Here is a 27386-nt window from a genome sequence, read left to right on the forward strand (position 1 = left end):
TTTGTATTCAGATTGATGGTAGTGAAGCTCAATTTAAACCTTCCCACATATTCTGAGTAAGATTCATTACCTCGACAGAGCAACCGAGATGAAAAATTAGTCAAGGTAACGAGTTTCAAAAATATTTTATTAACACGTTCATGTCATCCAGACAAAACAATCCTCTCCTGTTTGCAAAGCGTTTTTTACAATCAACATTTTCTCTTAAGCTATGCATTAGACATTTAACACGCGGCCCAAATGTGCAGGTATTTCTAGGCCGTCTACTTTCATATCTCTGAATCTAAATGTATAAAACCGGTGACTATCAGTTTGCAATGACGACAATAAAAGAAACAGAAAGGGGTTCGTGGATTTTAAGGTGGACTGATAGAAAAAAAAAAAACGCTCAAACTGTAGCGTAAACCGGTTTAAGGAATAGACATGCGCATATATGATGCGTCAAAGAATTATAAATCTGATCTAGAAAGAAAAACCTGTTTATGTTGTTAGTGCATATTATAAAAAAAAAAATAAAAAAAAAACTTGGCCGACAGAAGTGTTGCAGCTAAGCAAGAGATGGCCCTGCTCTTTTAAATAGACCAAAATTGCATATAAAAATGGCTGTAAACATAGCGCATTCATCTTCAGAAAACCTTTTACACAGTAATGAGGCAACTGCATCCTGATTCTGAAACAGAACTGAGATCAGAGAGGAGTCTGGCCTGGTGGAGGGAAAGCATTGGTCATGTCTGTCAGAGCCAGAGTGCAACTGCTAGTATTGTCCTCAACAATACAGCACTGTCTGCAGTGCCAGTTTAAGCTGTCGCCATTACTGGGAGGGACCAGCGTGCCGTCCAAAGCCTCTCCTTCCAAATCCTGTCTGCTCTCTCAGTGTACTTCTGTATGCTTTGCTTAATTAGGTGTGAACAGGTTCTAAATTTAGTCTCTTGCAAAACAGCAAATGGTGAAAAACGGCTCAGCACACACAGCACTTGGTGGCATACAAGTTTTAGAGTACAAAAATAATAGTGGTATAATGCAGATAACCGCAACAGAATCTGGTGCATAAAAGGAAACCAAGTGGTACATGGAGGTTTCAGAAGAAGCAGAAGGAAGCAAATCTAAAGGAAAAAAAGGAAGAGAGAAAAACAAAAAAAACATTCAATGCTGAAGGAGAAACGATGACGGGGCAGGAAGAGCACATGACCCTTCTCTGTAAACGGAATCATGACACGCAAGCAGAAGGCATGGCATTTTTAAAGAGTAATGCACATTTAAATACAAACATACATTCGTACAGAAAGACGGGTTCAATCCGTCACATAAGCAGACTGGTGTGCTGGTTACAGGAAACAGCAGGATAAGAGCAGGAAGTTGGAAAGAAAACATTTAATAATAACTGATTTGTTTTGCTTTTAAACAGGTGTGGCAGTCTCTCATATACGCCTGCATCTGTAGAGTAAGTACAGTCTATGGAAGCCACGGATTTAAGATTTCTCTAAGTTTGTTCTGCGTGTCTGGGAGGGTCATCCCTCAAATGCTCATCAGCCAGCAGATACAGACTCCTCACAGTAACTGGCAGCCGCCTCGCTTTTTGCGCTTGCGGACCTGCAGCGCTGCTCTGGTAGCCATCTCAAACACCTCCCGCACGCCGTCCTTAGTCTTGGCCGAGCACTCCAGGTAGCCAAAGGCACCGATGCGTTGTGCCATGTCTTTGCCCTCCTCAGACTTGACAGGCTCCTGGAAAAGGAGGGTTAAATGTGAAAACATTAATACACGGCAAATGGTAAATGCTGGAATACTTATTTGTTGTAGTCGGCGTATTACTTCACCTGTTTCATCTTGGCCAACTCCCTGCGCGTATGTTCATCGTTTCTAAGGTCCTTCTTGTTGCCCACAAGGATGATGGGGACGTTGGGACAGAAGTGCTTTACTTCAGGGGTCCATTTCTCAGGAATGTTCTCTGAAAAAAAAAAAAAAAAATTGTGATGCATGAGTTTAGAGTTCCAGCAAAGTGCATGCCAATTTCTTTTCCTGCCAAAGAGTTGGAGAAGTTTCCCTTGTGACAGTACAAACAATCATCAAGAAGTCACTGACCCCCTGGCTGATATGCGCTCATTCTTTGGAAGGATGGTACCAAATGAGGCACTATCCACGTCACAAAAACTGTACTTGCATTCTCTCATTAATTTAAGCGTACAGCTCAAGTCTTTCAGGATAGAAGGTGGGAAATAAATTAGTTAGCTGCAAAAATTTTTTTAACTAACTAACTACCTAAACTTTATTTTCAAAGGATGAAAATTAAAATAAGTTTTTTCCATTAGCCCTATATTTAACAACTGGTGCAGTGGACAGTCAATATATGCCTTACCTAAACTGTCAGGGCTGTCTATGGAGAAGCACATAAGTATAACGTCTGTGTCAGGGTAGGAGAGAGGCCGCAGTCGGTCATAATCCTCCTGGCCGGCAGTATCCCACAGCGCCAATTCCACCTGCGCGACAGAGAGACGGGACAAGAAGGCTGCTAAAAAATCTGCAGTTGACTGGAAGCTGAACTACGAAAGAGGATCACAACAAACAAAATCCATATTGACGAGAGCAGAAGTAAAATTCCTTTGCTGCTAGCTCTATAAAGCAACTTCTCTGTGGTAGAGGAAGTTCCCACAGGCCTTGGGCTGTTAATCAAAGTGGCGTCAGTCCCAGAGAGCCTGACCTGCTCTTGATAAAATAAATGTCCTGCAAAAAACATTTTCAAAACCTCAGCAGTAGAACTACCAATTTTAGAACAGTGTAGCCTGGAACTGTCAGTGCAAGCAAAATTAACCAAGCCTCAGCTGCATCGCATCCCACAGTGTTTCGCATTTTGCTGGTCTTATTAAACAGATCTTACACTTCAATAGCATCTAAAACGGAAGCTAAAATCTGGGTGTAAACAGGATTAATTGTACCTTAGAGACCAACCATCTGGACATTAGTATGGTCTTATGAAATCTGTTTTATACATTTTTCAAATTCCATTCCCCCTGCATCCCAACTTCCAGTTTGTCTATTTAAATTTTCTGAATTTGAATTTTCCATATTAACCATATTTATTAACCTCAAAATTATATGCAATGGTCTGTTGATCAGCCTATATTTGAGACAAAAAAAAACATGCAATAACCTAGAATTCCTTCAGTGTATGCTAGATTAAAGTCGTTACTATGGCAAGAGATGCAACAGAGAAGTATAAGAGAAAAAGGACAAAATGAACAAAAAGAGAATTGAGTCAGCTATGATAAATAAGATTAAACTGAATGGTTTTTAATGTCTTCAACTAAAGCATTAATATGACAAGAAATGTAGTTAATCTAACATGTAGCACCACTTCCTGAATAATTTTCCATGCTTTAGTATATGTTTGTCCTTCAAGCTCCGAGTTATCAAGGACAGGAAACCCCCCCCAAAAAAACAGTGGAAGTAAAACTGTTGGAAACAAGAGCAGCTAACTAGAGCTGCGCATTAGACAAGACCTGCAGTCAACCTCATAAGTAAAAGTCCTCCAACCCCACTTAAAAAAAAAAAAAAGGAAAAAAGTATAAATCCCAACAATTTGGAGCATGTAAGGAGGAACTTTTCCCACCCCACTTTATTAAAAGAAAAGAGAGTATCAGGTTCTTAAACTGATAAAACGTGACAGTATTTTTCTTAATATATGTGGTGTAAATTCAATTTTACATTACAGAACAATGGAAAAAGACGCTGACATCAGATGTTGCAGCACAGGAAACGGGAAAAGGAAATTAGTCATGATCTACAAGGAGGGTGAGGGAGTGTTTGGTGGGAACTGAACCCTACACAGGAAGGTGGCAAAGATTCAATTCCTGTTGTTGGCCAGAGATGTGTACCTTTAAAACAATGAAATGCCCCAAAGAGCTTTGCTAACAATACACACCTATAGCCATTAATCAAAATCGCACGTGGTTCACATCCAACAATGTCAGGAGTGTCGCATAAAACTACCTGCTCTCAACATCAGTTCTTATCACAGGTCAAAGGAAAACTGAAATCAGTCTCTTCCTCTAAAACCCAACAGAGCTCTTCGTGAAGTCAAGATAAAAATTTTAAAAAAGTGATGTCACTACTTGTGTATGTAGCTTGTCTGGTGGTATACAATTAAGCTGCACATAAATTTAAACTAAAAACACTCAGTAAATGTCCGAGATTTAAAATACAAAATACCTGTTTGCCATCAACTTCAATGTCAGCGATGTAGTTCTCAAAAACGGTGGGGACGTAGACCTCTGGGAACTGATCCTTGCTGAAGACGATGAGGAGGCAGGTCTTCCCACACGCACCGTCTCCAACTATCACCAGCTTCTTCCTGATTGCAGCCATCTAGAAGCAACAAAGGTTTATCTTTAGGTTCAGGTTTGACGGAGTGTAAACCATACAGAGATACTGGTTTCAAACAAGTGACGAACGAGAAGCAATGTAACCATAAATGGCGAGAAGAGATAGGAAAAACAAGAGGGGGGGGGAGGGAGAAGGGGTCCTATCGGGCCTTTTTGGCCTGTGGGACTCCAGAAGCAGCTGACACCTACCGGGTGGTGGTGGGTGGGGGTTGTGGGGGGGGGGGGGGGGGGGGGGGGGGGAAGAGGGGGGGGGACCCATGTCTGTTTAAGAGCTGCACCTCTTCCTGTTCCTGGGTAGTGTGCAGTCTATGGGCCTGGAAGCGCTACATGCTGCGCCATCTTTACATACCAGTGCATGAGGGATTAACAGCCCCTCTGAATTTCTCTGACACAGCATTGTCGATCACATTCGTTTCCCCTGCATATTTCTCTTCTGTCTGAGAGAGATGTGTGAATGCAACATCAGTGTTGCTTGTCAGAGAAACTGTGATGTCACCATGGATCAATTCTCATGTCCCACATGCTGATAATGGAGAAGCGGCAAAATGAGGCAATGCTCTGGCTGTGTAACAGATGCATTATCTGCTACAAATCTCCAACTCTGATTCACACATACAGTCGTTTATGAAATCATAACTGATAAATAAGAGGGAACCAGAACATTCAAAGCATCACTGCATGTCTCATCACCACAAAAATTTTAAAGTAACTTTCATACGCTTGTAAGAGCTTGTTGGCATTGGGATGCTTAGTTGAAAGAAATCCCCTTCAGGGGAATATAACCAATAGCTACTAATTATTTAATTTTCACAGCTAATTTAGAGCAACTAGTATGGTTAAATCTACAAAAAAGTTGGAGAGAAAAAAAAAAAGAACATAAATTACAATAAAGCCCTTATGTACACCTTTAGCCCACAATGCAAACATCACATTACTGTGAATTGTGGCCCCATGCCCCATAAAAAAAAGTCTGCTCTGTCTTTGCTCCTCAAGAAGCCATGTTGTTTCCATGTTGTTAAGCGAGATGCTAGTTCAGATCAAGAAAAGTTGGAGCCTCGTCTTGAATGCCAGGTTAGACAAAAACCGCCTCCATTTCCTAAGAGCAAGGTAAGTGCTAAAATGACAAAAAATGCTCAAATAAATATCTGAACTTTAAGATATTTTTTTAATTAGGACTGCACCAATAAATTGGTCCCAATTTGCTTAATTTCGGGAAATTGATGATTGGTCGATACGTATTGAGGCTGATCTCATCTGCCTCTGCAAAGGTTTAAAAATAAGCCACTGTCCTCTGTTGCTCTGCTGTGAGAGAGGGCTGGCAGATGGATCCACCCACCAGGTCATGTCTGCCGTTTGTAGGTTTCTTGGTATATTTAGTAACATTTCAGACAAAACAATTTGCATCGGCCAAAATCAAAATAAGCAGGTCAAGCTTTTTAAAAATTGCAGTCGGCTAGAAAACTCCAATAAGTGCACCACAATTTTTTTTCTTCAAAGTTTGATTTTAATGTTTGTTCATCAACCAAGCTGTTCGGGCATCCTGTGGAAGAACCTTACGACAGTGTCAAACAAATGTTGCCAAGTTCTAAGCCGCAGCGCTCCTTTTCAATACAACAACATAAGAGACACAACCTTGGTTAGCATTTTATTTCTACACATTAAATCAGGCCAGTGTACCGTCAGATACTCTGGAGAGAGCCACCTGTTCTCTGTGATAGCAGGCTGCTACTGCTCCATACATCATACAGACATCGCCAGAGGGAAGCTCCGCATCCAGAAACAGACCCACTGGACTGGCAGCTGACCCTGGAAGCTTCATAAAGAAAAAGAGGCTGCTCGCGCACAAAATGTAGTTTACTGAGGTCAGCAGCTGTCACACCAGGCTCCCTGCTGTTACAGCAGCATGACAAAGCACACATTAGGGGTAGTAGCCGTTTTACTTTGGATAAATGCAAATCTGAAGCGTTTCCACTGTTCTGGGACAAGGAAGAGCACAAATCCAAAGTACTATTTTCCATAGTATGTCAGTGTCAGTCACTAGGTATGTTCAAACATCCTTAAAATTATGTAGCATGCAACACATAATTTCTGTACTGACAAGAGTCAAACATAAAAATGCTTAAACAAGCATATCAAAAAGGTGCGACTAAGTCACTGGGATGTGTATTTTAAACTGTAAACATTGGTTGATTATTCTTTGCAAATAATGTATGCAAGTAAGATTTTTTTTAACGCAAAATGTATTCTTAAATTGCATTTCAGCTCACTAGAAGAGATCAGAAGTGCATAACGTTTTGCATTCACAGTAAAGCAAAGGGTTATATAGGCTTCATAGCATTTCCTGGTCTCCTTCTGTTGCCCATCATCACTCATCTCTCAAAAACTTTTCCCTCTTTCTTCTTTCATGTTTGTAAACTGGTGTGACTGTAGGTTACTTCTTCCACTGGGTTGAACAGGCAGTCTGTTTGCAAGTTTGAGATCTGCTGCCACCTAGTGACTGGAGGCTTGTGTTTCATTCATATTTAAGCATGAATAAAAACACGGATGCCATAAACAATCCTTCAGTCTCCCACGGCGGGCCCACTATTTGAGCAATACGGCCTTAATGCCGATCTCAGGAGAATTCCTTTTTTGGTGGCTGAAATGTTGAAGATAAGCCAAAGTGGTGGGAACATTATATCTAGAAAATGACAATAGATCAAAACTTAGTTGACAACATTTACAAAAATGTTAAACACTGAAAACTACAATGAACTCAAGTCAGCTTGTAGAGCCCAAGGAAAAAGGAATACCATTCAAAAATCAAAGTTTCAATTTATATGGAAAAATGTTAACATGCATGAATTTTAACTGTAGATCACCATATGGCCATGGAGGTGAAAACCACTTCTAAGTTATTTGAACCAGGCCCCAACTCAAGAAATCAGATGAAGATTAAGGGCATTCTGAATAATGAATCATAATTAGTAACGGCATCTGTATAACTGCTTCGTAAATACAAAAGCTAGATGCTTATTAGGCGTTCTCTCGCCTTGCATGACTCTCCCTGAAATGGAAAGGGAGCAGGGGGCAAAGTCATCTTTCCCAGTACATGTGGCATAGATTCTTCATTTCTCCACAATGGCAGGTTGTGAACTGCCACAGGTGGTAACACATTAGCCAGGTTTGCTCACTGGAGGTAACAAGGGTCAAATATAGCACAGAAACTAGCTGTGGGTGGCTACAGAGCGTTGTACAAATACTTCCTCCTTATGAAATCCAAATCAACCTAACAGCCAGGAACTCAAACCCAGTGAAAACCAACCCTGAAAAAAATCATTCATATAACCTACATTTCTTTTCTCACCATGCCAATCTCTGACCATAAAGTTGTAATCTTGACATTCCATTTAAACCACATTTTTCAACTGTTTTAGCTCATGGCAAAAAAAATTAAGTTTTAAAATTTAATTGAAACTTTCTTGGGATACATTAAAGCTTTTTGCATTAGCTTTTAATTGATGGAATAGGGAAAACCTGCCTTATCAGACTATTGTTAAAAAAGTGGCTAAGCAAATGTGTTCTGGATTTAAGAGCAAGAAGCAAAGTCTGTGTAGGCTAGATATAAATGGTCCAAAACACAAATCTTAACCATTTAAAGAGTCAACAATCTGATCAGACAATATTAGGAGGCTGTAAATAAAGACACTGGACAAAACGCATCTGATCAAATGAAAAGACAAATATGTGTCAGGCAGTTTCTCTACAAAGTCAGTCAATTACATTTAATATTTCATGGTCAACAGAACCCATCCTCCTGAAATCCCTCTAGGTCAAAATTGTGCTCAAGCTGTAAAAGGTGATTCTGTTGACAATTTATACTACACAAAAAATGAATAAAAAATAAATAAAACTCATTAACATACAAGTTATTTATAAAAGAATGCTTAATAATTAATGAAATTCCTTGGGTGGTTAGTTTGAGATGGTGCAAAAAAAACTAGGCTAACTCAAAAAAAAAAAAAAAAAAAGAAAAAAGTGGGAGTAAGTTTTTGCCACTGACTGGCTTTAAATTTATCTCACTTGGCAGTTTGGACATCAATGCTTCAACTTGCTGCATGTGCAGATAAAACAAGCTTATATTGTTTCATGGGTGTTGCTCAATATTTTCAACATTGGCCTCAAAACTGCCATCAGTGTATCCATAGTTATGAGCAATTTTTAAAGGGGATCTCAGGTATTTGTGTTTTAATTATTTACAGGTGGATGTGATCCCCAACCACTGTTCAATACCGGGTGCTTACACTTAATTGTTTTCCAAACTGACAGTATACTTGAAATACAGTTTTCCGAATTTCTATTGGACATTTTAAACACACAGAAATTACTTAACACAAAGGCTTTGTGTAACTTTCCTCTGAAACTGCTCAATTAGGGCAATCCAGGCTCACTGTAGCGTAATTTAAGGAGCAAACCTGCTTGGCTTGCAAAGGATAAATGAGCACCATAGAGCTGCTTATTGTTCAGATAAAATGTAAATAACACAGCTCTAGAGGTTTGCCAGTTCAAAAAATAATATTTTTTCCTCCCCATTAACAACAACGGACTTCTACTATAACTTAGGCAACACAAGAGAAGTCAAACACATTTTGATGGTTGAATCTAATTTTAGACCATCTAAACCCATTCAAGAGGCTATGGAGGTTGAAGTCAAAGAACCAAGTTGGAGCACAAAATAGGACAGAGCCACTGAGACTCCTGCTGTCCAATTCATCAGAGTACAGCTCAGCTCAAAACATACAGAAAAAAAAACAACAACAAAAAAACTAAACTATCACACAGAATTATCTCTTCAGCTGCCACTCAGTTCTGGTTTCAGTTCAAACAAACTGAAAAAGTCCCAGATTCTAGGGGAATGAAACAAATGAGAGGCAGTCAAAAGTAAAGCATCGAGCACTGCAGCACCAGCAGATTAAGGGCAACAAAAATACCATATGCAGGCCTCTAATATTTCTCGAGTATATCTAAACAAGGGGTTAAATATGCATGTGGGAGAAGGAAACATTATGACTTGAAACAAATGAGGAATAAATTATGCAGTTTGCCTTTAGTTAAAAAAGATATGACTATACAGACTTAGAGAAGTTAAAACACCTGAGAGTACAGCACCGTGTTCTCTAGTCTGTTTGCTCCGTGATGTCACCATATGGGAGCAAATATTATGAATTCTTAGCTAGTTCCACCCCTCATAATGCAAAAAAATATATAAAACTACATGCAGCACAAATGAAAGCTGACATCTGTGAGCAGCCTCAGCTTATTCATGGCGTCCTAACTCCAGTCTATTTAGATCCGCCCTTAAAGAAACGTTTCAAGAATTGCATTTCTTATAGAGCTGATATTTTTCAGGCACTCCATATATTTTCTTTTTGACTGTAAAACACGCTTCAGCTGCATCAGCTCCTTAAAAGTACACAGGCCTTCCAGGAAATCTGGTCTGATGGAAAGCTGCCTACGCAAACCTGGGACAGGATATGGTGGTGAATTGTTTTTGAACACCTTGTCTGATAAACATCAATAAGTTAACAATGTGCAGACTTGCAGCCCTCCACAGACTACAACTGAGCAATACAGGATGGGGAAAAAATTAGGGTGAACAATCACTCTTCTGTCTGTGCATGACTTAGTAAAAGTCTGCATGTTGCCAATAATTGAGAGCTTGTAGAATATTTCCTAAGCTCGTCATAAAAAAAAAAAAAAAGGGCACGGATAGGCATATGACTTAAGAGAAATGACATGCCAAAGTCAAACTACTAAAATATCACAGGTGCATGCATATCCTGATCCACAACAGTCCTTTATAAAAAGGAGGTCATATGGCTGACCTCAATAATGCAGAAAGCATTTAGAGTTAACAGCAAGAGCTTGTAATGAATTTTAACCACTGATTAGACATAACTTAAACTCAATTTTAACCATTTATGAAAGGCAGAATTATTTCATGGTCAGTTGATTAACAGATAAGTGTTCAAACACTAACAGAAAAAGCTAAGTCCACATTTCACTTGTGTGTGAAAAAAATAAATCAATTGACCCACTGGAGCAGAGGTGTCCAAAGTGCAGCCATTTACAACCCTTGAATACAAGAAAGGCATACATTTGGTTTGACTGCTAAAATGTTGAGTGCAATTTTGACAAATGCAAGGCTTTCCAAAGGGGAAAAAAAAGATAATTTTCTAACATAAAAAAATGTTAAGACAAGGGAAAAAGTATAGTTTTTTAATAGCTATGCGTTTGCTTTTAATTTAATAATCTGGACCACTATCCTCCGTCAGGCTGCCCCAGGGCAGCTTAAGCTACTATCCAGTAGCTGGCCACCATCAGCGTGTCAATGTGTGAGTGAATAACTGAGGCCTAGTCCAAACATAGCCGGTTATCTAGGAAACCGAATAGATTTGAATGCGATTTGGCCTTTCATCCACTCAGATTGTTTAATATCACTAAAAAATAATTAACTAAAATTCCAACCAAAGTGGCATTTAAGATTTCTCTTTATTTGCACTTGCATGTCTACATTAGTGCATGCAGTGGAGGGAAAAAAATGGCTGTTGTCAGAGCGGTGCTGATTTTTACTTTGGTTCAGACACTTTCTGCTCGTTTATTTTTACAAGCCCGACTGCTCCAATACATTCAATTGCAAAGGAGAAAGAGTGCTTGGAGGTCATTTGTTTTACACCAGCTAAGCCTCATAAATATGGATGTAGAATGCCGATCATTGTTCACATACTTGCTTGAACACTATTCCCAGTCAACATCGTCTTGTGTTTTGCTTATTTTACATTTTAGCATTTAAAAGTTACACATCTCTGTCTGTCCAGACAAATTAACTTCCTGGTGCCATATTTCATTCCTAACAGAAAGTCATGATTGTTTTGAAGGATGTATGCGTGGGTGAACACTTTTCTTAAACTGATCCCGTGTGCATTATATTTTTTCCAAACGATGTGGAATTTTGATATTTGTTTATATAAAGACAAAAGCCTGAGTGTAGTGAGAAGTGCTCTGAGGTCTTCTGATCATGATAAAGCGCTATACAAAGCCATTTACCATTGGACACCGAGTGACCGTTACTGAAAAACACACCTTTTACACACACACACACACACACGCACACACACGCACACACCCCTTTATTAAACTTTGCTAAACAAAACAAGAGTGAGGTACTACTTCTATTGTTAAATATATACAACGTCCCACCTCCAAAAAATAAACAAATAAACCTGAAATATTTCAGAAATTGCATACATTGCAAAAAATGTAAGCAACATACATTTTAAATCATAAATAGATTATCTTGTAATTCTGTAATTTTTTTCACACATAACCACCTCCAAAAATATCTTTATCAAAGACATTATAGAAACCCTACCCCCCTGGGTTAGGGTTTCTAACCCCCCAGGGGGGTTTCTAACCCAGGGGGTTAGAAACCCCCTGGGTTTCTTGGGGTTACACTGTAAACACAAAAAACACCGTTTTTTGTGTTTACAAAAAACGGTGTTTTTTGTAAACCTCAAAACATTTAGAAAGTAAAAATTCTAAATCAGTAAGTCTGACCTCAAAGAAATTGAATCAATATAATACAATCACTGTAATCATCAATTTTAGTTATTTTTGACATCTTGTATTAAATTAAAACCCCTTGCATGCTAAATTGTGGTATTAAAAAAAAGTTAAATCCGCAGAAATCACATAACAGCTCCTACCAATTCCCACGGAAGTCAGGAGCATTCAATTCTCTAAATTGAAAATGACATCCTTCACTGGAGGAGCTCTGATTCTGTTCTCCATGTCCGCACATACCACTGGGTAAATCCTTGTGTCCAAGTTCTGCTGGTTAAAATGTAAAGACATACTTTCACGGACATATCATACAAACATCTAATCACAAACAAGCCAATAGCACTAGGTAGGATAACATCCGGCGCATTCATGTGGATCAGCCCGGGAACAAACATGGGAGTAACCCAGCCGAAGCACATCAGCAATTCTGCAGGTTTGACTTTGGTTCACGACAAACACCAGGAGTGCAGTTTTGTTATGGAGAACATGCCAAGACAAGGGAACAAGCTGCGGTGAGAGATGAGGGTCTGCGCTACTGGAGCTGAGCAGCATAACAAGGGTGTGGTGGCTCGGAGAAAGGAATTTCCTCGGGACAGAACTAATGTTTTATCACTTACAACAGACGAACAGGACAGACTTTGACCGCATAACCAAATAAGAAAGTCGACCATTTTAAAAGGTAGTTTCGATTATTCTGCTCTCCAGGAATTACGTTAAAGAAAAATACATAGTTCCCAGTCTCTGTCGACTTGTCAAACAGGTTTTCAATAAGAAACCGAAAATAAAGTTGTGTGCATTTCCCCCCAAGGAATACAGGAGTCCATTTTCGTCCACAGCGGAACTCCCTCCAGTTAATTAAAGTACGCAATGAGGTAAGACATGTAGAAACTGTGTAAAGCTAAATAAGAAGCTAGGAATACCGATATACGCCTTGTCCTTTGCGTGGACAAACAGGTGTGTCCCCGACTTACGGCGTCTCTCCTCTACCCCTTATTTTTTTAAGAATGCCTAGCAAACCTCGGAAACCGTGTGAAAAAAACTTCTCACCAAGTAACAGGTTTCAACTCGCCGAGCCTCTTGGTATTTCGACTCATTAACGTGTCCACTGGAGCGGCGCCGCTTAAACCAAACACTTTCCCCGATACAACAAACGGACGTTAAGGACTACATACACCTCTTGCAATGCCTCGGCTAGATAACGCAGCAACAATGAACATTTAAACCTTACCTCTCCCAAAAGATTGTGCCTTCAGCTAATCAAATTCCCCCGTGTTTTCTGTTGACGGTTGTCCTAATATCCCAGAAGCTAATCAGTGCGACTGGCCGAGCTGCAGCAGTCAAACTGATACTCCTTTTGGATCCTCCCATTGTGCTGCGTTTGGAATGCACTCGTAGAGTCACCACTCTCGTCGAGGAACAAGTAAACAAACAATAAATACATAAATATCACTCTCTGATTATGTAATGAAACGATACAATTTAATCATGTGTTATTTATTTTAATTATTTTAACATGGTCAAGCAGAGTTGTTTTGCGTCAGGTCGAGCGAAATACTACGTTCTTGGAGTAGAGCACTCAAAATTCCTAGCTGCACACAAATGTAGCGCAAAATCTTGATCGTTTCATATTCACACGCTTGCTCTCTATTGGCCGAAATCATTTAACAGTTCGACGTCCCCTCCTCTTTACGGTTAAAGTACAATGACATAATTTATTTAGAAGGTTGTATATTTTAACTAACAATCCTTATTTAACAGGAACCCTCATTTTCATTTCCTCTTCCGTCACCTTATTTTAACACTATCATTGTTGTTGTTATTGTTTTATGTTTCTCGTGTAAGGAAATTGACTTTGACCCATGTACTATTCTCCCACAGAGCAACAGGAAACCACGCAACAGGGATTTGAGCTTTTTAACATGCCATTCTCCCAGTGAGGTCGTAAGTTCAGTCCCCCTCTCAGTACACTGCGGCACACTGTTGTGATACAGCAACATTGGCTTCAGGGTAAGAGGAACATTTCCACTAACAATAGGGACATTATTAGACCACAGTGGTTAACCACAGGAACTCCTATATCAGAACTTAGTTATTCTAAGTCAGTTCAGGAAGTTTTATTAGACTGGGCAAGATTCCCTGCAGCATCAATGTTAAAACCAAGCCTTTTAAGATTAGGATCAAAATCTTTGTCATTATGTTGAGTCTGTAGATATTCTTTGCCTTACTCGTAAACTATACAGTCCTTCACAGTTTCTATAATGATTTGGTAGTTACATAAATGGTCCCTCTCAGTGCCACAAGGCTCTATGCTATTTCTGTGGATTATCTTTTTAGACTGGACCTTCTGATTTGAGTAAGCAGATTTTAGAATGTCTGAGGTGGTACTCGAGTTTGAGGAAAAAATATGCAATAGGATTTTCAACAGTTCTTTGTTGCTGCATTACATTGACTCACCCTTTTAATCTACAAACATGGGCAATTTTTTTGGCACCTCCGGTAATAATGTGTAAAAAGCCTTTACTTTATTTCATCTTAATGGTCGTTGGTCACATAAAAATAAAAAATGTAACATCCCAATCAAAAAACCTTTTGCTACATATAATAGGGCTTAAAGAAGCAGTATTGTGTGTTTTCCAGCAACATAGTATCATTTTATAGCACAATAAAGTAACTATGTCACTTCAGTTGTCATGAAAATGCTGTAAATAACAGATATGACTTTGAAGAAATTTGACTTTGTAATTTAACACCCTGAAATTGGGTCTCTGTCTCTTTAACAAAGTCCTGCTCTTTCCAACACTGCACTTTCAGGAAGTTATCACAACTTTGCTCCTCTATTAACCTTTTAATAATGTTTTTACCAGCAATGTTCTGAGAAGTGGCTTCGATAATGAGCTCAGCACAGATGTGCAGTTCCACCAGGTGTTGGGAAATTGCTGCTGGCTAGCCTGAAGGAACTGAGTGGGAGATACCTGGGGGAAGGATTCTCTGTAATCTGGAAACTCGGACGTTCAGAAGTTGCAACACCAAGGAGGAGCTTCTGCAAGGATTATGGTAGGTTATATACCTCAGTTATCTCGATCATCTTCTGTCATGTTATTTCCCCTTTTATTGGTTCCAGCGGTCTCATGTTCCCTCGTTATCCCCTGTGTATTTAACCTCACCTGTGTGCTTTATTCTCCGCTGTATCTTCGTCATTTATTAGTCAGCTTTGTGTCTTCTGGTCACCTACCTGTTCCACTTGTTTCAACCCTGGTGTCTAACTGGACTTCCCTCACAGGTTTGACGACATTAAAGGAAACCACTTACTATTTGCTGGGACTTCCATCGCGCTTCTCTTTTTCTACATAGCCGAATCATGATAGCTTCGTCCTTCAAGATGGCTGCCACAAGAAAGTAAAGAATTTCTCAAAGATGCATGACAAAATCAAATCAACACTCCATGCATGTTTTTGATGAGAGAATAAAACATTATAGCATGATCTGAAGCTCAAAAAAAGTTGATGTTTCTTTACTACAACAAAATAACCTGTGCCACAGTTGTTGGTACTCTGACAACCTTAAAATAAATGTAGCAAATGTTTTTATTATTATTGTAGAATCTAGTCAATATTGAGAACTTCAGAACTGATGGTTAAGTGATAACTTAATATAGATATGAGTATCTTCAACCAATGGAGCTAGACAAGAACAAATAATAACTACAATCGTTTTCATCTTCTGTTGTTTCGCACGCCGGTTACATTAGTACATTAAATTTCATTAATACAACCGACCACAAATTTTTCCATAAACATTTCAAGTACCTCAAAAATACTTCAGTCTTGGTTACTAACCTTTTTTTCTTGTTGACTGAAACTAAAATTGAGCTGCTTTTTATTCTTTGTACAGTATTGCTATCCTTTTCTGTGTATGGCGGTTAACCGTTTCATGTAGAATTGCATTCTGTCACCATAGCAACACTCACAAGGAAGTTACCAAAATAAAAGCACATAACCTCAACAGTTTATAATAAACAAAGGTACTTTTACTCAGTTTTCCTTTACAGTTATTACTTTACTTTTTAAAGGTACATATGCCATGTCATAGAGGCCCAATTCTTTGACCAACTGGCTAGTTTGGACAAGGACCACACACAAAAGGAAATATGGAAAGGGAGGAAATAAAAATATCCTATTGTTGCTGTTAGAGAAGAGTGACAGCATGAGGTCTCCATGACAACCATAAGACACTATCAACATACCAATCCGCTGTTAGAGGAGCATACCTGGGAAAAAAACAAACATTTTATGTCTCACTATCACAAGTCTAAATTTGTAGAGTTTGCTGAACTCTACTTAGATTTTTACTGCAACAATGTCCATTGGTCAGATGACTCTGCCAAGGTTGGACTTTTCAACCACAAGCACTGGTTTCGCTTGACCTGAATCAAAGAATGAATAACTGGAAATATGCTCATTGTCAAGTATGGTGGATGTTATCAGCCTGTGTTCCCCTTCCAAAAACTCTGGAAACATTTCTTGAAGGTATGATAACATTAATTATTTGATATTTAAAAAAAAAAAAAAATCGGATTAAATTCATCAGTAAACTGAACGCTGTTGTCAGTGGGACTTTCAGCAGGATGGATGATCTAAGCATATGGTTAGGTCAACATGGATAAGTTAAGCAGAGAAGGAAAAAAAAACATTATGTGTCCCTTTTAGTTCTCAGACCTGAATAGTGACCAGAACGAATTGCCAAAGATCTGTCTAGTTTGCTCTAACCTCATGAAATGTTATAGGAGAAAACTTAAGAGCTGTCTTTTTGGCAAAGGAAATCATTAAATCATTAACAGCAGGAGTCACTTCAATACAAACTATTTAGTGACTCCGTCAGTGATGACCAAAAGTTGTATAAGCTTGCTTCTTGCAGTTTTCAACCAATAATAGCGCATCCTTCCAGGTGGAGTGGTTGTAAATGCAAAGATAAGACATTAACTGTGTTAAATTACTGTAGTTTAAGGCATTCTGCATGAAGTTCAACACAGTACAGAACAATTTCTCCAAAAATCAGGTCGCTCTGACCCACATGACCTAAATTTACTTCCCATATCTGAAGGAATACGAGTTACTTCTCCTGCCACTGAACAAATTCTATTGCTATTAAGTTATGTTTAGGGACTATTTACAGCAATTTGCTCTGGTTCTTGCTGAGATTTTCTGATGAATTCCTTATGATTAACCACCCTGTCTGGGTACTTTCTGTAATGTTTTTCATTGGCTTCCTTGCTTTTGTGGACAGTTAGAAACACGCTGATAAAACACAACAAATGTCATGAAATATCTCTATCGCAATTTTGATGCAATGTCAAGAAAACACAGAAAATTTCATAACTTGTTCTTGCCTTTCCTCAGGATTCTCAAGCTCAGGCAACAAAATCTCCTCTTCCTCATATTTCGTACTCTAAAAACATACCTCCTGCAGGATATGCCCTGCTGTGAAGTATGTGTGAGCAGCAATCATAAGGGATCATTTACAAATTGTCCTCATACTCGGCCAAACATGTCCAGTTTTAAGACTTGAAAACAACTTTTGCTCCATATGTCGCAGAAATTGAAACACTTGAGGGACTTTTCTACAAGTCAAAAACATGTTTTTACACTTTTTTCCTGCACTGTCAACATTAGCTAATAAAGTCATTAAAAAGATCAAGTTCTGAATCATTTGGTTGGTTGTCAAAAGAGGCAAATGAAAAGTCTGATGGAGGTAATAGCCTGACGGTGTTATGAAATGGAACCGTGAAAACAAGAAAACGGTAGTCTTGGTGCTGTGTCTAAAAATATGTTTTCAAATTCAATAATACTCTTGTATTTCTGAATTCAACAATTGAATGTCGTAACAATTAAATGTTGTTGTAACTCATATTTAAAAATTCTTCAGAGTTATTTTAGTGGTTAAAGTATAGAAAAACAGCAAATCTTTTTGTACAAGTCACACGAGAGAGATAATGCAAATCTCTGAATCTTCTTTATGATGCCCTGCAGTCTGCGGTCTTTTTTGTGGAATTTCAGACGTACTGGCACAAAGAATTAAATGCTTGACAATGCAATAGAAAAACACATTTGAGATAAATATTTTCAAAGTGAAATTGTTGGTGAGACAAGCCTGAGCCAGAGATTAAACTACTAATCCTCAATTTGAACAACAGTCTCTCTGTGAACTGAACCAAATCTGACTGTCGGTTATTTCATCAGCTTATAAACAGAATGAAAAAACAAAATAACTATGTGAATGTGGTAGATTAAATGTGTCTTGCTTTTCATGAAAATATGAATTTCTCATTTAAAGTTTAAAGTAATTGCTAATTTAAAACCTCTGAGCTAAAAAAATCTTTTTTTTTTTTTTTTACAATCTTTCCTGCCCTGCCAATAGTGTGCTAAATCTGGTCTTTTTCTTATTTCTATTTAGTTCTGTTAGGGGCTTTAATTGTTAGAAGAAGAGTTCTAAGTTCTCTTCCAGATAGATAATGAAGAAAAGCTAATGTGAGGAATATATGGCTCTCTTTATAATTTTCTACAGAACTTTCAATGTAGCATTTTAGATCAAAGGCTTTAGTTTTTCTGTGCCACATTTTCTGTGCCACAAGGTGAAAGAAGGATGTCCTAGAAAGCTATTTTAATGTGAAATTTAAAGGACATCTCCTAGTTAGATTTAACCCCGACTATATAACAATTTTTTTTTACATTGTTACTGGAGGCTAACTAATGCCTGACAGAGTCTTTTGACCACAGTCTCTTGTGGTTAAAAGATTTCAATTCTTGTCTTTTCTCAGTTTAAAAGCAGATAATAAAAAAGTGATTCAGCCCTTTATGTCATTAGGGCATGTCTGTACTCAAATAAACTGATTGGATTAATCAGGATTTGTGGAAAAATGATTGAACATCATCTGCAAAAGCACTGAAATTTTCCCAGCAAATTCTGATGCAGATACTTGATTCTTGTTGTATCTGATAAGACATATTGCCCTCGTATCTTATTGTGGTAATTTATTCCTAAGATAAAGACTTCATCGAAAGAATAATGAACCAATGACGCACAAGGACGTTCTGTATCAGAAACTGCACAACTACTGAACGTTTTGATTCTTAAGGCTCATTTTGTTGTAATTCTGTGGTCTTGCTCTGCTTTCTCCCTCAGGGCAAATGAAAATATCAATAAAATCTTTGTGAAAACTAAAGTTGGCATTTATGATCTCATTCCACTGTTCCCTTATATGGCTCAGTAAACGCAGAGAACAAGGAAACAGGCTGGAGGCTTATGTGGACCACTGAGTCACTCTTCATGTCCCGGAGGAAGTTTACTCAGGAGCTGCATGTCCTCAGCTCACCTTTACGTCAGCGATAAGCTGAACTGTGTGGAAATGCTGACACCTAGTGGTGTTACACGAACACTACAGTTAACACCCACAAGAAAAGGACAGTAAGGTCTAGTAAAACAATATATTAAGCTCTGGCAATTATTTAGATTACAGTAGTTTATAAAGGTTTTATCTAAGCAGATAAAAATTCATCCTTAGCAAGAGTGTTGAGAGCGTGTAGCGACAGTAGACGACAAAAATGAATGATCAGTATGAGGGATTGAGATGACACAATTCTATCGTTTTACTGTCACGCTCACCCAGGTGTTTGGAATGCTGCAAGTCAATGACTTAATGCAATCTGCTGGATTCAGAAGCCTTTTTAAGCTAATTTGAATAACTAACTAAGCTATTCAATTAGAATGTATGTCTGATTTAATAGAATTTTTTATTTTTGTTTTTTTGCTAAGTTCCTCGAGACTGTATTTAGTGAATTTGCGCTATATACAAAACTGAATTGAACAAAGATTTTGAAATAGCCAAGCCAAAGTGCAGTTGAAACACTTGGGATGCTGTGCTATAACCATAAACAAGCAGTTCCTGGTTTAAAACCCTCCGATGTGGCTAAATAAAATAAATAATAATAATAATAATAATAATAATAATAATAATAATAATAATAATAATAATAATAATAATAATAATAATAATAATCTGCACGGTAAAGTGGACCAAAATGTCCATAATCTAAAAAAAATATTGCCATTAACACACATGACGGCAGTTGTTTTCGCTGCAGCAGCACCTATTAGTTTCAGGGAGTAATTACTTTTTCACAGTGACCGGTTTGAATTGCTCTCCTCCTGCCTTGATAAATGAAACCACCATTTGGAAATGGCTTTTTTGTTCTTACCGACTTACTCTGCACTGTTATAAAATGTGTCTGATGAAGTGCAGCATTTAAAACGCTTGTATGCTCAACCAAGAGTTGGGTTCAGTTTTTTTCATTTTCGGGGTCAGAAGCTGAAAACTTCGGCAAGCCCTTCTCTACAATATCTGAAAATAGAAGTCCGGACCTGCTAGACCACTAGAGGGCCTTCACATGCCACAGACTGAGATCTACATCCGTGTGGATATGTGTTGATCTTTCATGTTAGCCTTCACGGTGAAGTGTTTTACATAAGATAATACTTTGAACAAGACTAGTTTGAATATACTCCACTTTCTACATGCCTTCTTTTAGAACACAGGAAGTTTGGGGATTTAAAAAAAAAAAAAAAAAAACTAGGCCACTTTCCAGTAGAAAGAATCACATTCCTCCACATTATGACATTTTTAACCATCGACCTCGTCTTCCACCTCCTACTCGCGCTTGAAGCTGATTTTTCTTCAAAACACTGCTATTAGTAGCAGAGAATGTGGGCTCCCTGTTTCTCTTGTCTCTAAAGTGTCTTTTATCTTAGCTCCCTCTGGTGTATTTTTCCTCAGTATAAGCTTAAGTCGGTTGAGAGAAAGAGACTTCTGGGAAAGGCGAAAAAAAAAAAAAATCTGTGTAAATCCCCCCCACCCCCCCACCCACTGCTGCCGCTCATTTAAAATGCTCCCAAATGTGTACTCGGTGGTCAGTGCAGGTTTGCCATTAATCACTAGGGTGTGTTGTCATGAGGGAGGAGAAGTGAAGCAGGTGGGAGGGTGTGATACAGGGAGGGCGAGGAGGACAGATGAATGAATGCAGTGTAGTGTCTTCAAGCAGTGGGCTGAAGCTGTTTCAGTGGCTGTTTTCCCCACAGTGACGTCTCTATAGACACACGTAGCACTGCTTGGCTGGGACGAGTCGTAGTTAGAAGACAATTTCAATTTGAATGACTTTGTTTGAAAGGCTTTTTGAAAACACCACAAAAAAGGACAGAATCGACAAGAAATATTAAGAAATAGTGTAAGTTTTATTGCAGTCTGCGGCTTCAGCATGCAAAGCTGAAGGCGTGGATCGTTGCTTGTGTTTGTGTATGTTCATCCATAGATCCATTGGGCATTGATAATACTTCCCAATAATACTAGTTGATAATACTTCCCAAAGATCCTAGTGCTTTATGGAGTCCTCAGACTCTCCTATCTCTTTTTAAGTTCAGCATAAACTTGACAAACGCATCTGCGGAAAACTTTTTTCCTCCACTGTTTTTTTTTCCCCCCTATCTGATCCCATCCCGATAAGAACTAAATCTGTTTATGAGATTTAGAGAAGAAAAGAGAGAAAAACAGGAAAAAAAACTGAGAATGAGAGCGGATTAAAAGAGATTTAGAGGAGAAGTCCGACATATTCCTATCCCAAAACAGGCGGTGTGGAACGAAGTAATCCAGGATTTTTTTGTGTGTGGGGTTTTTATTTTTTTCCTAAAAGGCTTTTGGATTTGAAGCGGCTGTTGCATTACAAGGCATATATCTCAGCAGATTGTACACATGACCTTGTTGTCCTGCTGTTCATATTGGTGGTGATGAGTGGACAAGATACGAAAGAAAACGAGCAAAAGAGAAACAGACGAAGAGATGCTTGCTTTTTGCGTTTGAACATCTACAACATAAATACTGGATGTTGCTCAAAATACCTTTTTGGTTTGGGTGCTTTCACCACTGAATATTTAAAAAAGCTTCAGGAACAAGTCCTTTCACACCCTCTCAAGTTGCACAAAGAGAGCCGTCCAGCTGGCTTGCGTATCTTTCTCCTCCTGCGGGATAACTGACTCTTCTCCCCGTTGATATCATCACCATGAGGTGTCATCTTCTTCTTCTTCATCTTCTTCTTCTTCCTAAAGCAGCTCATTTGACAAAATGTGTTTTCTCTACGATTGTCTTTGCAGTTAATTTATACCAGAATCTTAAATAGTCCAGATTTTATCTGAGGAAAGAGGATTACCAGTTTTTACCAAAGACATTTATAGATCATTTCAGTTACGTCTCGCAACTCCAGCAAGCGACTTCTCCTTTGTTTCATCTGCTCAGCAACATGTGTTGAAACAAACTGGTGTGCAGTTCTGAAGTGAAAATAAAAAATGGTACATATTTTTCATTTTTACTGTACAAAACAATGCCAAAGAATGCAACAGGTAGGTTTAGCGGATATTTGCTGTGTCCGCTGCATGGTTTATGACAAACTACAAACCCGTGACGGCCACGTTGAGGACTGAGGCCTCCGTACTTGGGTTACATGCTCTATCCCAGCTGCGCCACTGCTGTGCCCAATGTCGGTGCATTTCTGAAGAGGACAATCTGTTCCTGAAAAGGTGTCCCTATTACTCTTCTGATGCATGTATTTTAGTGAACCACCTGACAGAGAGGCAGAATGAAGTGACATTTTAAGAACAGAAGAAGTACCAGTGAGTGCTCTTAACCTCTTTTTATTTTCTCCTCTCAGATCCAGAGCAGGTCTGTTAAAGTGAGGTCTACGTTAGCAGGAACTTGTACAGGAAGTACCTTTACGTTTCACCTCAGCAGGAAACGCATTAATTGTTGCCACATTGTGCTACAGCTTGGTTAATACATTTTGGGATAAAAGCAGAAATAAGGCGATGAGAGGAAATGGCAGCGGCAATTAAATTAATCTAAATAAAATGTAAAAGTGTAATTTTAAACTTAATTTCAATATTTAATATTTGAAATTACTTGGATTACAGGCCTTGAGGTGGTGTAAACTGATACACTGATCAGTATTCTGAATGAGTCAGAGAGCTCAGAAATAAACTAACAAGTCTTTGGCATTTCTTGATTTCTGGTGTGAAAATCATGTGTCGTTGCTTTGAGCATTGTAACATCTCTCCTGTTTTATTTTGTCTTTTCTCTTTTCACTCACTATTTTTATACACTTGAAAATTGCTGAGAATTTTGGATTTATTATAAACTTTTACAAAGTTAGTGAAGAAAAGTGTCTGGGTTTTTTATGCTGTTTTTTTTTTGTAACATTTTTGATTAAGCAGAAAGGTATAAAACAAGACAGTCCCCATGCTTGTTCAGACAAACCGGGGAAGATAAAGTCATTCAAAATTAAATTGGAAGCATCCAGAGTTCTTTCATCTGAGAAAAAAACAATCCCCTCTGCTGCAAACTTCAGGCATGGGAACAGCAGAAGGACAAAAATCTTTCTATGTTTTTGTACTGCAATGATATTTAGTGTGGAAAGCAAGAGCAGAGCAGATTTTACAAATGTTTTGAAGTTCACTTCCACTTCCTGCTTGTTCTTCCTAACAGGTACGTCAATGAAGCTGCACAAATAATTTTTGGAAACGTGTTATTTTGCAGTCAGGTTACATCTTTGGTACAATAACTTAGAATTTGACTAGAGACATGAACAGAAAACTTCGAACTTACGTATGACTTGCAAAGTAATTGTCCAACCACTGGTTTCTACAAGGTTCATCTGAGGAACATGAGTATATTGTACATCATATACTCAAACATTTCCATACAAATGTGGAAAGTGTTTTAAAAAGCAGAGGGCAGTGAATGTAGCACCATATTAGCAGTATTGAAAAATGTGGATTTCTGCAGCTGTTTACTGCAAAAACCTCCGTGAGATAGTAGACATAAACAAGTGAAAGAGGCAGATGTGACAACAAGAAAATGCAGCTGTTTTTTTTTTTTTTTTTTTTTAAACTGCAAGCAGAGCATCACCGGTGTCCTTTTCTCCAGCATCATTGCGGTGGTCCTCCTGGATGATCGCCAGGTGCTGCCATCGCGTCTCTTTCATCTTGTCAATCAAGCTGTCAGACGAAGGCTTAACAATTGCCTGCAGGCCACAAGCTAACGTGGACTGGCTTCCCCTGGAGAAAGGCACTTATAGCTGTGGTTTGAACAGTCGCAGGAAGGTAGGAGGTGTGGCGTGATGCTTTCTGAAAAAAGACAGGCGAAGAGGAGAGATGAAGATGATCATACTTCCCCACAGTTGTCAGATAACATTTGAAAACAGCAACAAAAAAAACAAAAAAAAGACAGAGAGAGAGAGAAAGAGAGAAGATTGTTTTGTGAAAGGACCTCACTCTGCAGATGACATGCAAAAAGTGAATGGAAGATGCTGAAAGTGGACGAGTGAAAGGTGTGTCTGAAAATTGTAATGTAATTTTAATGCAGCTAACTGTAGTGCAGTTATTGCTAATGAGGGTCTCGAGCAAGACTTAGCGGCTTTCATGCTGCGATGCAAGGCCATCAATTAAGAATGAGGGTGGAGAGTGGCCTTTCATGCTCATCATGTCTTTGAAGGAATTACTTCGTTTGAACATTTTACATCTTTGAGTGAAATGAGTCAAGCAGAGCAGGGGGAGAGAAAGAGTTAAGCTGGAGGCCCCCTGCTGCTATCTGAGATAAAGTGTTTTCTGCTGAGGGCAGCTCTGTCTTTACACCAAACTCAAATTATGTGATCTACGATGAAAGTATTCTACTGCTATTTCTTGTGATAATCATATAATGTTGCAACATCTGAGCTCTGAGTTTTTATTTATTTTTACATTTTTTTGCACATTTCTCTTTGATCTCCTGCAGAAAATAAATTGAACACACTTGGAGTTTTTGGTTTTGGAAGACAACAGATTGCACTACTAAATAGCGAGAAATGGATACATAGCCATATCACACTTACCAGATTTTGTCTGCAAAAACTTTTTAAAGTCATCTAGCCTATATATAAATAGTTTTTTTTTTACATACCGGTAACTGCTAATTAAATACGTTAAAGTGTGAGGCTGTAACAAGCGTGCTGTGAGAAAGTTAAATACTTTTGAAAGGAACTGTAACTGCAAAGGAGAATAACAGTGAGAAAGACAGAAGGAAAAGCTGGAAAGACAGATGGAGGCTAGATAGAAAAACTGCTCAGAAAATAAATAAGTCAGCCAGTAACAATAACAGTGACTGAAATAGCTTCCAGTTGCTGCCTTTCACATGCTAATGTTGGAGCTTTTCCAATCCTGGGGACAACATGTCTCTCCATATATGGAGATGTCAGCTGACTGTTGTGAAGTTTCCATATAACTTGGAGTTACATGGTAACTTTTAGTAAAATGTCCAGTTAGTGGGCTCTTTAAGAAAGTTGCCTAATTTTTCCGAAATTGTCATTGTATTACAGAACAGCAGAATGAAATGACATCATTTTGCCATTTATGATATGTACATGCATGTTCGGAATAATTAGGCCTGAATTGTACACGATATATCAGCTGAATAACATGCCAAACAATCTTAATCAAAAAAATACTGGAAAAGGAAAATAAAATATTTTTTTCTTCCTGATTGTGTCAATGAAGTCAACCAAGCAACAATAAAAGGAAAAAGAAAAACATAAAAATCTCTGACTCTTATTTCATTTATTTTTTATAACAAAAACCTTTTTTTTTATTTAGCAATCATAGCTTTAAAAATATATTCATTATGTTTTTACATAGCTATGAATTTACCTAATTTAGAGTAAAGGTCATGATTTTAATTCCCATACAGAACAAGTCAATGGAGCAAAGAGTGGCGACGTTGTATTTTTTCTTTTTTAGATGTACTAAGAAAAAATACAAGACCAATTCAAGACCACAGAACTGCAAGAAAATGAGCCTTAATAGCAAAGCCTTAAACCAAGCAGCTCTGTGACAACTATGAAAGAACTGGTGGGCACTGAGCAATTTTTTCTTTCGGACATGAACAAAAATAGAAAATCAGTCTTTCATTATTTAAAATGTTATTTAGAAAAAAAAAACCCTTCTCCCTCTGAGGTTTTGACAGCTGCCAAACAATGCACTGTCTATTATAATTAATTACTCTGATGATTATGAGTATTAGCACAGAGCTGTGTGGTAAAGTCTGCATGTCTCTGCAGATTATCTCCTGGTCCTGTAGCATTTGTCTCCATTTCAGCTGACTTAGTGAGCTGACTGAGGGAAATGTATGACAAATGAATTTGATTGGACTATTCTGAGCTTCTCTATTATAATGTTCAAATGGCTCTGTGTGTGTGTGTGTGCGTGTGTGTGTGTGTGTGTGTGTGTGTGTGTGCGTGTGTGTAGTTGCGTGTGTGTGTGTGTGAGTGCTGGCATGTGCCACTCCGTGCGCGCACACAGCATGTTGCTCCAAGGCTGTCATGTGATCAGCAAAGCCTCTCTCGGAGAGAATTGACTATCTATTCTGTAACAGAAATGCACAGAGGTCTCCGATTGGCACACGTTTAAATCCCTTTTTGAGTCACTGGGAGGCCATCAACTGTGGTGTACGTCTTCGGGTGTGTGAGTACATGTGAGGGAAAGGTTGCATGTGGGTAAATGCCACCAATCCCAAGTGAATTAGGATGATTTTTGAGGGCTTCCAAGCAGCTCTGGGATGTTGCATGCATGTGAGTCGCTTGTTTGTTATCTCCCGGTCCACATGCTGACTTTTAACTGTGCTGCCAGGGAGCAGAACAGAAGAATAATCCCCTGGTTGGGTTATTCAGGTTATCCAAGATACAACAGTGTTACTTCGGCGAGAAAGGGAAGAACCAAGAAGCACGGCGAGAAGATCATCAAAAGGCAAAAAGAGCTGGAAAAAATGGGAAAAAAAAAGAAGAGAGAGAGAGCAGTGAGGAGGGTGTTGAAAGTTCAAGAAATAGGGCAGAAAGGAGATGTGAGATCATGGATATACACTGTTGGTCAGAGTAACAGATTAGCTCACTGGGTGAAATGATGTATGACCACATGTGCACAATCACAGACCTGTCTTCGGATCAATTGTTCTGTCACATGTGTGGGCAACCATACATCATCAGCTCGATTACATCTCAAACACATACGGAACTTCAGCCATGCTTTGTGTTGTGCTTTACAAACAGGAGTTCCTCTGCGGTGTGACTTCATGTCGGCCCCTGTCTGTCCGATTCTCCTGTACAACACAGGCAGTCGCACTTTACAGCCGGCTTTGCTTCTTCAAATGAACTGCAGTGGCCAGAGTCTGGAGAAAGTCATTTGTTGTGAGTAAACTTCCTTGGGCAGCTTGGGTCATTTCAGCCAGTGGAAAACACACACACACACACACACACACACACACACGCACACACACACACACACACACAC

General features: G+C 38.7%; 1 protein-coding gene and 1 long non-coding RNA gene across 4 annotated transcripts; one reads left to right on the forward strand and one right to left on the reverse strand.

Annotated features, from left to right (window-relative positions):
• Positions 1-106: 106 nt before the first annotated feature.
• On the reverse strand, positions 107-15919 carry LOC103467398 (rho-related GTP-binding protein RhoA-D). 3 transcript variants are annotated; one of them, XM_008413739.2, is made up of 6 exons: positions 15815-15919; positions 15288-15361; positions 4204-4359; positions 2354-2474; positions 1815-1945; positions 107-1722 (listed from the first exon to the last, which is right to left on the reverse strand). In XM_008413739.2, the coding sequence occupies exons 2-6, from the start codon at positions 15336-15338 to the stop codon at positions 1549-1551; spliced, it is 633 nt and encodes a 210-aa protein (XP_008411961.1). In that variant the 5' UTR covers positions 15339-15361; positions 15815-15919; the 3' UTR covers positions 107-1548. The 3 variants fall into 3 exon arrangements, with proteins under 3 accessions (XP_008411961.1, XP_008411962.1, XP_008411963.1); XM_008413740.2 differs by lacking the exons at positions 15288-15361; positions 15815-15919 and adding an exon at positions 13207-13329; XM_008413741.1 differs by lacking the exons at positions 15288-15361; positions 15815-15919 and adding an exon at positions 12122-12199.
• LOC103467399 (uncharacterized) lies at positions 12285-15349 on the forward strand. Its single transcript, XR_534069.1, has 5 exons — positions 12285-12657; positions 12787-12850; positions 13857-13985; positions 14843-15032; positions 15259-15349. It is a non-coding gene; the product is annotated as an uncharacterized LOC103467399 (long non-coding RNA).
• Positions 15920-27386: the final 11467 nt, after the last annotated feature.

Source organism: Poecilia reticulata, linkage group LG7 (genome assembly GCF_000633615.1).
Source record: "Poecilia reticulata strain Guanapo linkage group LG7, Guppy_female_1.0+MT, whole genome shotgun sequence".
Classification (NCBI taxonomy): domain Eukaryota; kingdom Metazoa; phylum Chordata; class Actinopteri; order Cyprinodontiformes; family Poeciliidae; genus Poecilia; species Poecilia reticulata.